The sequence below is a fragment of the Engystomops pustulosus genome, chromosome 5 (genome assembly GCF_040894005.1).
Source record: "Engystomops pustulosus chromosome 5, aEngPut4.maternal, whole genome shotgun sequence".
Taxonomy (NCBI): domain Eukaryota; kingdom Metazoa; phylum Chordata; class Amphibia; order Anura; family Leptodactylidae; genus Engystomops; species Engystomops pustulosus.
Window position 1 is genome coordinate 94,496,547 of NC_092415.1, and position 12,067 is coordinate 94,508,613.

Below are 12,067 nucleotides of genomic sequence, written 5' to 3' on the forward strand. Positions count from 1 at the left end.
AAAAACCATCAACATTTAACAATTTGTTAAATAGAAAACAAGTCTCAACACATGGAGACATAAAAACGTTATGGATTTTTAAGGGAGGGGAGCAAAAAATGGAAATACTTAACCTATGGCATCAACAGGAAGGGGTTGAAATATATTACACAGTTTCTTATGTTCATTTGTGCTATTGACTTAGGAAAAGTGTGTTGAAAAATGAATGCCCAGATACGCTGAAATATAATAACATAATTGTATAATAACTCAATAGAATCCTCATTTAATAAAAATATAGTTGGGGGGGGGGGGGTGGTGGACAAGGCATTTACAAAGTCCCTATACTATATACTATAGTCTGCAGCAGATAACTTGCATAGACTATGGATAAAAGCTCCGCCAGGTCAGACCTGGTCTAAACAGGTTCCAACCGGCAGATATCCTATGTGGATTTACTAAGAAGCCAGATTGGAATTTTAAGACTGGTGTTTTGAATGATTTTTGAATAAATTCCCCCCCATTGTCTGTTTGCATACATAGAGCAGAGAAGAAACAAAAATGAAAAAACAAACCTTGTGCTGATCCTGTTTGCTTTTATCTGTATAAAGTCACAATAGTCACAGTAAGGACAATGGCATTAGTCTAAGCTGGGCCACTTCAAGCTTTTGCCCCTTCATGCCAACCTGTTTTGTTTTAAAAAAAAATTGTGTCTGCATCAACTGTGTTTTATTCTGCTGCACATGTACAGACACTGTACCAGTTAATAAAAGAGTATATTCTCAATATTCGATTATACTAAATGCTGTTGTTCCATCTATGCAAAGACTCCAGCTTCCTGTGGCTTTATGCGTTATTTATTCAATATTGGCTCATTATTTATTATTGCAATTTCTAGAAGTCATATACTGACAACAGCGCAATTGTTTGTCACTTTGAGCACAGTATACATCATGCACAATGTGCTACAGGAGACTTACAAAACGCTAAAGGATATTGCTCTATTTTTCATTGATATTCTGGGCTTCTCACTTAAACAGTATAAATTACCTTTGAGGATCTTTAAAATAAAGAATAGTCCCAAAATTATGAAGTGGCACATAAAGCTGTTCCAGGTAGTAGTGTCTGTAGGAATATTAATGTAATTACAAGAACCTGCTGCAGAGAGAGATTTTTCATAGAAAGCTGCGTAAACCTGTATCATTATACAATCTGTGTCACAAGCACAGATATGTCTGCGTAGGAGAGATACAAACCTGATTCATGAATATGAAGATGACCTTATAGTATGGAATTAGATGTACTGGAGGGGCTTGGAAGGCTGCCACCACTTGGTATATATAAATCCTATGTTCAGTGCATATTCTGAGCAATTTAATTAAAACTGCAATAAAGTGAATTTACAGCAGCAAAAAATTAAGTGCTATGAAACTGTAAGAGCGGGTTTAGGAAAGGTTGAGATTATAGGTTCATAAAACAGTTTTTTTTTCTTTAATTTTCAAGGCAATGAGACTGTAAACTGCTTTTTTCACTTAGCTTTTCTTTAATGCGGAGAATGCTGTAATGAATGAGCGATGCACTAACATTAAAGCAGATAGAACCTAGCTATGCTGTAGGTAGGAGTGGCCTGATTGAAGCCCCTTGGGAGCCATTATAGTAATTACCCTAGTAATGACATTGAACCATGTATTATTTGTAACCACAGTATTTCCAGCAAACGATTGTCCCTCTAGAGACTCATGATGCATGGAGGGGCATTTATTATTTATTTTGGCGCAGGGAGGTGCTAGAACCATGCTATATTCTTCAGTGGGATGTAAGTTTGTGGCACAAGGGATTATTGAATTGGCGCACAGACTGAGATGTTTAGAAGTCCCTAGACTTGCTTTCAACTGCTCTCTTTTTGCGCCACAAATTGCACTACAAAACTAATCAAAAATAGAAGCACCAGAAAACTGTTGGATTCACAAGCGGCACCACAATTTTTTACCACTAGAACAAGTCGAATGTGTCGGAAAGTGTCGGAAAACACCAATATTGTGACTATTCGACTACCAGTTTTCGAGTTCAAAAGCTATAATAAATGACCCCCATGGTTCCTTGTAGCACAATCTTGGACTAGGATTCTTTGGGCCCACCATATAAAATCATACAATATAAACTCCAAGGGAATTGATAATATTGGCCTTCAAACTATTTTTTTATTGTTCTTGGACCCAATAGGTGTTAGAGCTAAAGCCTATAGGAGGATCACCTGGTAATTTGTATCATAGGTAGAGAAGAAGTGCCAGCAAAATAATAACATTAAAGGATTGGCATCATTGATCATATCCCCTACACAGGATAGGAAATAAATATATGATTGCAGTGAATCTTAGATATTGGATCCCCCCACAATCAACAGAACAGGGAATCACAAGTTTTCCATATCTGTTATGGTCCATCCTGTTATCTGACCAGGAGTCCCATAAAAGTCAATGAAGCTCAGGACGGAGCTCTATCCTGTGCTCCAATGACTTCTATGAAACTGCTGGAGCAGTAAACAGTGTTGCCGCAACCCAGAAGTCCGTGTGCTATTAAGCAGATAAAGGGAACTTACAACCCCCCATTATACTGATTTCAGGGGGTCCAACAGCTGAGACTACATGTGATCATATATTTATCCCATATCCTATGATTAAGAGATAAATAAAGCTTCTCTGGGCTATGCAACATGTATGACTGTATGACTGATGCTGTTGCCTCTTCTGCCTCTATCATTGTGGATGCACTGTGAGGAGAGGGTGAGGTCACATGGACGTCCTGGAGCAGAGACAGCAGCTTTGTCTGTATGCAGAGGGCAGGATGCTGAGAACAGGGAAAGGCTGCAGCTTTCAAAGGAGGCAAATACACAGGTACATACTGTATATGTCTATTAGAAGAGATTTATTGAAAAGTGCCCAAACTCCTTTAAGTAATAGTTTGACTAAATGGAAAAACTTATGGTTGAAATGATAATTAATTTTATTTTTTTCTCCTTGCAAGGTGGGAGGATTGCAGATTTTTGTGTATGTTTTTCAATATTGTCTGGAAAACCCTAGAATATTTTATCATCCATATCCTCAATTCTTCAGATGCTTTGCGTGGCTTGGAGCGTAAAGCATTTTATTGGTCTGATTTCATGATCTTATACAGTATCTGTGTATACCAAAGATTTTCAGTTTGCCATCCATATATTAAAAGCATCATTTCTTTCTGCTGCTCTTCCAGCAAGCGCTGATGATGGATCGCTACTACATGCTATAAACAAAAATACTTCCTGTACAGTTTGTCTGTTAGGAAAGCTTAGAATGAACCATACATAACTTCACCAGACATCTGAAGTTTTTTAACCCTTTGAACAATGCTGTTTTGAATTTCAAGAAAAACGCACAAGTTCTATAAAAACAACAGCTTTATAATTATTTAAATTAAACAAAAATATTACACTGAAATGATACCAAATAGTCGAAATTAACACTGATCAGTAGATACCATGGTCTCCTTTATGGTAGTATAAATTGCTTATATCACAGTCCTTGAAACATTTGCAATAACATGTCTGTCCAAGAGGTGTCACTGTTGAGCACATCAAATCATACAGCAATAATTTCTCATATTTTTTGGTGTATACAAATTACAGCATGTATAGTGTTAAACTTCTTACATAACCTCTACTGTTATCGCACCTAAAACAATAAGAAGGTAGATAATGTTCTTGCCTTTCTTTGTATTTTAATGTGAAACCTCCTGAAGTTATGGGAACCTTGTTACACTTGTATAGAATTCTACTAAACACTTTCCGTGACGCTCAGAACAGAGACAATGTCAACCTATTTTTGTACTTCACAAAGTTTTACACTTGACAGCTGGTATTGTCTTCTCACAGACAGTAAGGGGGAAAATCTTTTTTTTTTCTTCAGTGGTTCAGTTATGGAAATATCAGAATGTGAAAAAGTCCACAAGTGTCTTCTTTTCCAAACCAGGAGACACTAAAATGTCAAAAGTGATGCTTGCAAAATTGATGAGTGCTAATATACTTCCCACCGTAACGAGGTAAAAAAGTTTTAAATGTCAGATCCACTTGAAATTCCTTTGCGTTTTAGAATATATTTGCACATATCCTTTTTGTACTAAGAAAAGGCAGTAGATCGAAAGCCATATAGCCTAACCAGTAATATTTATTCTTTAAACTCCCACATCATAACAATATAACATTCAGTGGGTATAAGGGCTATTGGTGCACAAAAGAACGTGACTGTCTATGGCAATGGAAACAGTAGGTATATTAATACGAGTAGACTGTGTACAAATATTGCTCCCCTCCCTCCCATATTGTTTATAAGACTGATTAGATAAAAAGGGCTGACTAAAATGTGGTAATATAAAAAAAGCAAAACAACAAATGAAAAAAAAGCCTCTTGGAAGCTCATAAATTGTACTATAAAAGTTTCCAACATAAAGTCTGCACAATTTTCAGATATTAAACAATTGGATGAGCAGATGGCCCAAATAGAGAGCCATGGACATAGCTACTCCTCATTTTTAAATGCTGTTTAATTTTCCAAAAACTGGAAATCCAAAAAAAGGCAATATATTAAGAGTCTTTGTCACTGTCTGCGCCACTGTACATATCTGCCAGTTTTTTAAAACGTGGCCCCCAGTCACTAAGGTAGTCATAGTCCTGATCTCCATCTGTAGTGACAGATTCCAAAGAGCTGAGAGACTCTGCTACGGAGCCATTTCCTTCATATGCATATGTAGCTAAGGAGTCATAGGGAGGTGCTGTAGGGTCAAGATCGTTTTCCTTCAACCTTTGGTTAATGAAATCTCGGACATCAGTGTTATCTCGGGCAGCTGGAGTTCGACGTGGAAAAAACAGAGTTTCTGGGACAATATCCCTTCGTAGTTTGTTGTCCTCTATGGCTTCTGGATTCCTCAAGGTACCAATATCAAAAGCCTGAGTGTCTTCTTCTCCACCACCTTCATCATTGTAGCTCACTATGTTATCTCTTATATCTTCTTTAGAAACAATCAGTGGCTCTTTCTTTCTCTGACGTCTTAGAGCAGCAAACAGCACCACTGTCACTGAAACAAAAGTAAATGGCATTTAGAATAGATATTCAGCTTTGCAGCACAGACATGTAGACATTTTTACAATTCTGCTATATAACTATTCATAAATGAAAATAATGTTGAAATGACTGAAGAACACCACATGGCAAATACAAATGGAAATCGCCATAAGCTTTCACTTCTATACAGACTCCATGATGTAAAAGAATGGCACCAATTTCACAATTATGTATTTAATATACGGACATAGCTACATAGTTTATATGGTTGAAAAAAAACACATGTCCATCAAGTTCAACAAAGGAAGGGAACGGATTGGATGAGGAAGGTAAACAATTCTATATTATCACATAACCGTCAATGTTTTTTAGATGTAAAAAGTCATCTAGACTTCTTGAAGCTCTTTGTTATCCCTACAGTGATAGCGCCTGAGACAGGCTATTCCACAGATTGACAGTTCTCAGTGAAAAAGCCCTGGTTTTTAAACCTTGTTTTCTCCAGATGGAGACAGTGCCCTCTTGATTTGATTTCACCTGGAACAACTCTCCCCCATATTTTTTGTATGGACAATTCATATATTCATATAAATTAATCATAGTCGCCTCATTTTGAGACTAAATTATAAGTCGTCTGATTTAGAGACTAAATAAATCTAGTTGTTTTAATCTTTCCTCCAACTGAGACCCTCCATAACCCTTATCATTTTTGTGGCACTTTGTTGAACCCTCTCCAGCTCCAGGGCATCCTTTTTAAGGACCGGTGCCCAGAACTGGACAGCATATTCCAGGTGAGGCCGAACCAATGCCCTGTACAGTGGTAATATGCACTCTTCCAATCCCGAGAGTCCATACCACTTTTAAAATATGACAAGATCTTGCTGGCGTTAGAGGCCTTAGGGAACTACTGAAATGATTTGGATAGATGACAAAGGAATTTTTTAAAATAAGCATAACATAGACTATTGGAATCTGTCACCAGCTAAAAATTACATTCCTGGTCACAGGTTTGCTTTAAAGGGAACCTGTCACCAGGAGACCCATTTTTAGCACTCCCCCATAGAGCATAGTACATACACTGCCAAAGTGTTTTTGTATAAAAAATAGGTTTTACAGAAAAAAAGATATGTTATATTGTACCTTTCATTAGCATCTGCTGTGTGACTAGGCAGCTGCCGATAGGGAAGTGCTGGAAAGGAGCAGCCCCCCCCCCCCCCCCGGAGAGGAGAAGGGGGCGTCGCTAAGCCCAGTGATGTGTGTTTTCATATATTTGAAAAGGTCACATGGAGAAGCAATTTCCCAAAGGTGGGGGGGGGGGACTGCTCCTTTCCAGCCCCACCCTATTGGCAACTGCCTAGTCACACAGCAGATGCTAATGAATAGTACAATATAACATATCTTTTTTTCTGTTAAACCTATTTTTTATACAAAAACATTTTGACAGTGTATGTACTATGCTCTGTGGGGACTGGGGGAGTGCTAAAAATGGGTCTCCTGGTGACAGGTTCCCTTTAAGCAGTCAATTTTCTTATGGCACCACATGCATCTGCCCATTCCAAATATCTAAACACTATTTTAATTCATCACCAATTTTAGCTTGAACCCTGGGGGCCCCTTTTTGGCCTCCTATCTAAAACACATTGAAAATCTACTTAGAATTGGTTGTATGTCTCCTGCTGTTACAACGAATGTTTCCCTGGACAAGGCTATGCTCCATATTTTCTAACAATCATTGTGATGACCTTGCTATAGAATCCATTTTAAGCAGTGTTGTTGGTGTGTAGATGTTGGAGGTCATGTCAGCAGACTTTCTCCATTACAATTATAGAAAACCATTTAACGAAAGACACTAGTAGATGGAGCAAGCAAATGTTCAGTCCTTCCTTAACACACATAAATGCTATTCAACCCCAAAGAATTGCTATTTTATGGCTAATTGGTTATCAGCCACAGTAGAACTAGTGAACTAAAAAGTTGTTTATCTAAATGTTTTACTATGTAATACCATGTAATACATTTTTTAAATGATTTGACTTATACTAATACAATTCTGTATCTGTTAAATAATAATAATAATAATAATAATAATATAATGTTGTATTTTCTCCTGAAAGTGCCATATAGTAATTTCTGTAAATTGTTTCAGGTTATTTTCTGAATGCCTGCTGCTTACTGTACATTGAATATATCAGTTCTGTGATACTGGTACAATATTGCTACACTTTATATATAAGGCCCAATTACTGTAATATCTGTAGATGTGTGTCTTATAGAACATAACTAGCTGAGAATGTAAATTATTGCTTTATTTTGTTGTGTACTACACTTAGCATGTTACCATTATATCACTAACAACTGGTATAACTACATACTGTTCTTCTACGTCTCTTTCCAATTAATATATGATTCTTTATTCTTCCTATTTCATCTCAAAGATTTCAAATGGAGATTTAAAGAGAAGAAAGCTAGCCAAGATATTACCAACAGAGTTGTATTTTCAGCAGCTTTTATCTGAACGGAAAGAAGAATGACTAATGGTCTTCATTGCTGCAGCATAATTGTCCCATCAAACCTAAATAGGTACATTGATTGAAGGAACTGTACCAAAGACTTATAATAGACTATAGTATAATTACACAGCTGTACCCAAATGATCCCTTACTGTAAACTTAAGAAAGAGGTATAAAGAATATAAAACAAAGGGTAGTAGAAATTGATCCTGTGTGGTTCACATCTATAGACAAATTCAGTATATTTAGCTTCTACAAAAGTCTTTTGGAATGGAGGTAATTTACTGATTCTAATCCGGAACTGTATTACAATACATAAAGAAGGGGAAATCGGAGTTGTAAATATCAAACAGTGATACATTTAAAGGTACCATGCCAAAAAAGAAACCACAAGTTCCTAATGTATGCTTTTTTTGTACTTGGATATATTTTAAAGATGATCTTAAAACTAAAAATTTAACTTAAAATCAATGGTGTAGTACTCTTAAAACAAGCATTCAATGCTAGGTGTTTGCCACAGTCTAGTCCATATGATATACCTGATAGAGATTGTGTCAAGAGCCGTGACTATGGTTGAAAAACATTGTATGTAGAAATAGAATAAATAAGACACCAACTTATATTCCATGGAGACATATGCATCTGCCCTTGGTGTGTTTCATTTGTAGGTGGAGGTTACTGTGAGAAAGGATGGGGTAGGGTTAGTGTTTTAACATTCTAGCCTGACAAAACTTATAGAGGAAGAGGTTATAGGGGTTAACATAGAGGAAATGTGAAAAGATATTTGCAGTTAAGATTGTATACTTTGTTCCCTATAGTAGCTGTTAAATAACATTGTAGCATTAGTAAGAATCCAAAAATATCATAAAAATAGATTATTACAGTTTCTACCAATAAAGCCAATTTCTAGGTGGCCACAGATATTTAATCCAAATTAGTTGAAACTGTGGTCTGAACTGATTGTTATCCTCTTTCCCCAAAAATAAGATACCTCCAAAAATAAGACCTAGTGCAATTTCTTTCAAACTTATGCTGCATTTACACGAACATATGCCCACCAGGCCGTAGCCTATCTTAGCCGTGTCCTATCTTTCTCCAGTGTATGGAGCAGCATGATGCCACATAAGTGCCATACATTAGTATTAGTAGATCTGGGCAGAAGTTGTGACATGGGTGAAGAATTCATGAGATAAAATCACGGGCATCTACCTGGCAAATGAGATATAACCAACTACCTGGTCAAGAAGGGGTCATATAAGAAATGTGCTATTGCTGTACATGAGAGATACAATGATTCTAATAATATACTAATTTATACTAATAAATTCAGCATGAAATTCAGAGTTTGGAATCTTTAAATAAAAAATGTTGTTTTTTGTTCATAAATATTGGGATTATAAAATGTACCACTTTCTTGCTGGAAATCAGATGTTAATTCTGATGTATGACTTTTTCGGGGATTGCAAAGCTTGGACGGTTAGTTAACAGGTGTCTGCTCTGGGATTGTGTCACAAATGGGGATGCGACACAAATTGGGGGTGGGCAGTCGGAGGATCTGACTGATTTGGATTAAGCACGCAATTTAACTTTCAAATTGTGTAACAAGCTCATGCACTTACATTCACCACTTTAAATATGGTGAACTTTGTCGGACCTGAGTGGGGAAATGACACATGCAGGATATCGGGCACATGATCTTAGTGAATCGCAGCACAGTGGATTTTCGTCAGACAATGCACTTTCTGTGAACACCAGCGGACAGGTAAGTAAATGTGCCCCACTGTCCATGTTATGTGGTTCTTCTGACTATAAGCAGGCTTAGCCTCAAGAGAATTAAGGAGTTAGGAGATATGACACTGGTTTATTGGTTAATCTGGCAGCTATTTTATGTGTATGAACTGCCGTATGCTGTCATTGTGAAGATAACCCAGTTTATTTCCCACTCTTCATGATATTAATCCTCTAGCTGTAAACAGAACCATTCTCTGGCACAGGAAGATTTTAAGACCATTTGTTTTGATAGACGTAAAATGCATTAAAGGGAACCTGTCACCAGCTTTTACACTAATAACCTAGTAGTCATGGGTGTGACATATCCTTTCTAGCATTGCCTCTTTTATGTATGATCTCACTCCTTTACCAAAAAGAAAATTCCTTCAAGGGGATGTGAAAGTGATGTGGGAAGGGTAATTTATTTGCTGAGATGAGAGACTTTTAGAGGTTAAAGGGAGAGAGGCATTTCATACACTACTATCTTCACTTTGGGTGTCATTTTAAAGATCAGGTATCTCATCGTCCAGACTCCATTAGGATTGTGTGCTACAGAACCAGACATACAGACAGTTAAAAACATAGCTGAAACTGCATGCAGCAGATAAAAATCCACTTCCCACCATTTTTTAACTGTATCTCTGGATCTACTACTCATCATAAGATTGATGCAAACTGAGAGATGAGATTCTTATCTTTCATATGACCACAAAAGCATAATACTTGGTACTATGGAAACTAATTAAGTTGGCCATTGCTTTATATGCTGAAAGAGAGCAAGTCAAGTTGAAGTTGTCCTCTTCATGGTAATTCTGTGGCTTTGTGGTATCATTAAGTATGTGACAGTATGCTATAGTACTACTTAGGACTATGTGTGGCTTTTATTACCAAGATGATTAGGCATATGTTATAGAAAATCAATCTTTTTATATGTAGGTCATAAAGGGTTGGACAGATGAACTCAATTTAAAACTGCACAATTTATGTTCTCCATGTTTATGGAATATGGAATGGAATTGCAGAATTATGCATACCCACAAAAGTAATTCTGAAGGTTACCATTGCAAATATATTGAGGGACCAAAATTGAAACCATTAAACGTGTAACGATTATAATGTAGACATTTATTACAACAACATTATTCACTATGGAAATATCTAAGTGAAAAGATGTGTTCCTATTGTATTTGGGTTTATTAATCGGATTCCCTTGTGCTAAATGTTGCCATTCTGATTTAGAAATAATGTTATTAATGGAAGAAGTGAGTAAAGACGGACAATTATAGTAGATAATGTGATTTGGGACAGAGCACTGCACTCGTCCATCCTAGTAAGCATTCCCAGAGTGATCATTGATAGTCTGTGCTTGATGTTATCTCGACAGTCATTCACAAAATAATTGGTATTCAAGTAGCCTTTCCCCCCCTCTATTGAGTGGCTAAACAATGCTAATTATTTAATCGAATCACTTTGAAAGCACCACATACTCTAATTTGCATCTCTCTCTGCTCTTTTTTATTGGAGCAGGAATTAGTAAGGATGTCACATGGACAAAGATTTATTGTTCGGCTGTTATATATAACTGGCGAGCAGTTTGTGCCAAGTCCCTATGTTTTTTATTATAAAGGAAGAATAGCTAATCTCTCCTTCCTATGACAAAGATGCATGTGACATCTTCCTTTAAATCCCCTGTTTTTTGGCTGTGCAGTATAATTTTTTTTGTTTTGTGCCATTCATCTTTGCTTTAATTCACCCGAGAAATTAGTTTTTGAAATTAAAATATATTAGCAGCGCTGGCAGAGTGCCATTGCCCTCATATCTGTTTGCCCAACACTGTCCCTAATGCTTTTTTTTATGCAGCTATAACAGGCACATACTAACATAATTAACAGTTAGTATACCCAGAGAGCGATTGCTGCTTCAATTACAATAATAAGGGTCTAAGAACCCAAGGGAAGTGTGTTGCATCTACCAGCAAATGAAGAGACATGTCAGAATTCTAATATGCTCTATTTGTATCATCTATTTTATAAACTCCACTACTGCATATGCCATGGTATCCTCTGAAACCGAACAGACAAAAAGAGATGTGATAGAAATACTGCCTAATAAAATCAATATATGCAAGCTGTAAAATCACCAGCTGAAGCATAGAGAAACATGTCACTGTGAACAATTGTGCCTTTGCCTTTGTATTTCATATTAATGTGTCCCACTTCTGAGTTTATGTTCAAAATGCAAAAAAAAAGGAAAAACTGTTACAAATAATGGGCGCTTCAAACGCAGCTGGCAAGTAAAGTGCCAACATACTAATTCAAAAAGAAAGGGCAAAGAACGACATGAAAGAAAGTTTGGGTTCCAAACCTGCAATCATTTTATCAACACGCCAAGAGGCCCTTTGAAGCCGATTATATTAAACAATTTTATATTATGCTTAAAAGTGCAAGTAAACCTTCTGTTAGAATAGGAAAATCGCATTACCTGTCGAATACAATTGTTAAAGCCAAAATAATCATGAAGCTGTTATAGCAATTAAGTCTTAAACCAAGGAAATGAATTGCTCTTCCTTCCTGCTAGTGCAAATAAATGGCTTCTTGGGAGATAATTTTATGGTGCTTCTGAATTTAGACTATTTAATTAATAGTACATTATTCCCTACTAACATAGTCATTTTTCAAAATATAAGAGATGTATTAATACAGGGAAGGCATTTTTATT

General features: G+C 36.5%; 1 protein-coding gene across 2 annotated transcripts in view; it reads right to left on the reverse strand.

The window, feature by feature from the left end:
• Nucleotides 1-3,394: 3,394 nt before the first annotated feature.
• LOC140133094 (cadherin-6-like) overlaps nucleotides 3,395-12,067 on the reverse strand; it is a 208,044-nt gene continuing 199,371 nt past the window's right edge. For both annotated transcript variants that reach the window (XM_072152741.1, XM_072152742.1), the window contains one exon: nucleotides 3,395-5,085. In XM_072152741.1, coding sequence (XP_072008842.1) covers nucleotides 4,595-5,085 — 491 coding nt within the window. In that variant the 3' untranslated portion in view covers nucleotides 3,395-4,594. The remainder of the gene's footprint in view (nucleotides 5,086-12,067) is intronic.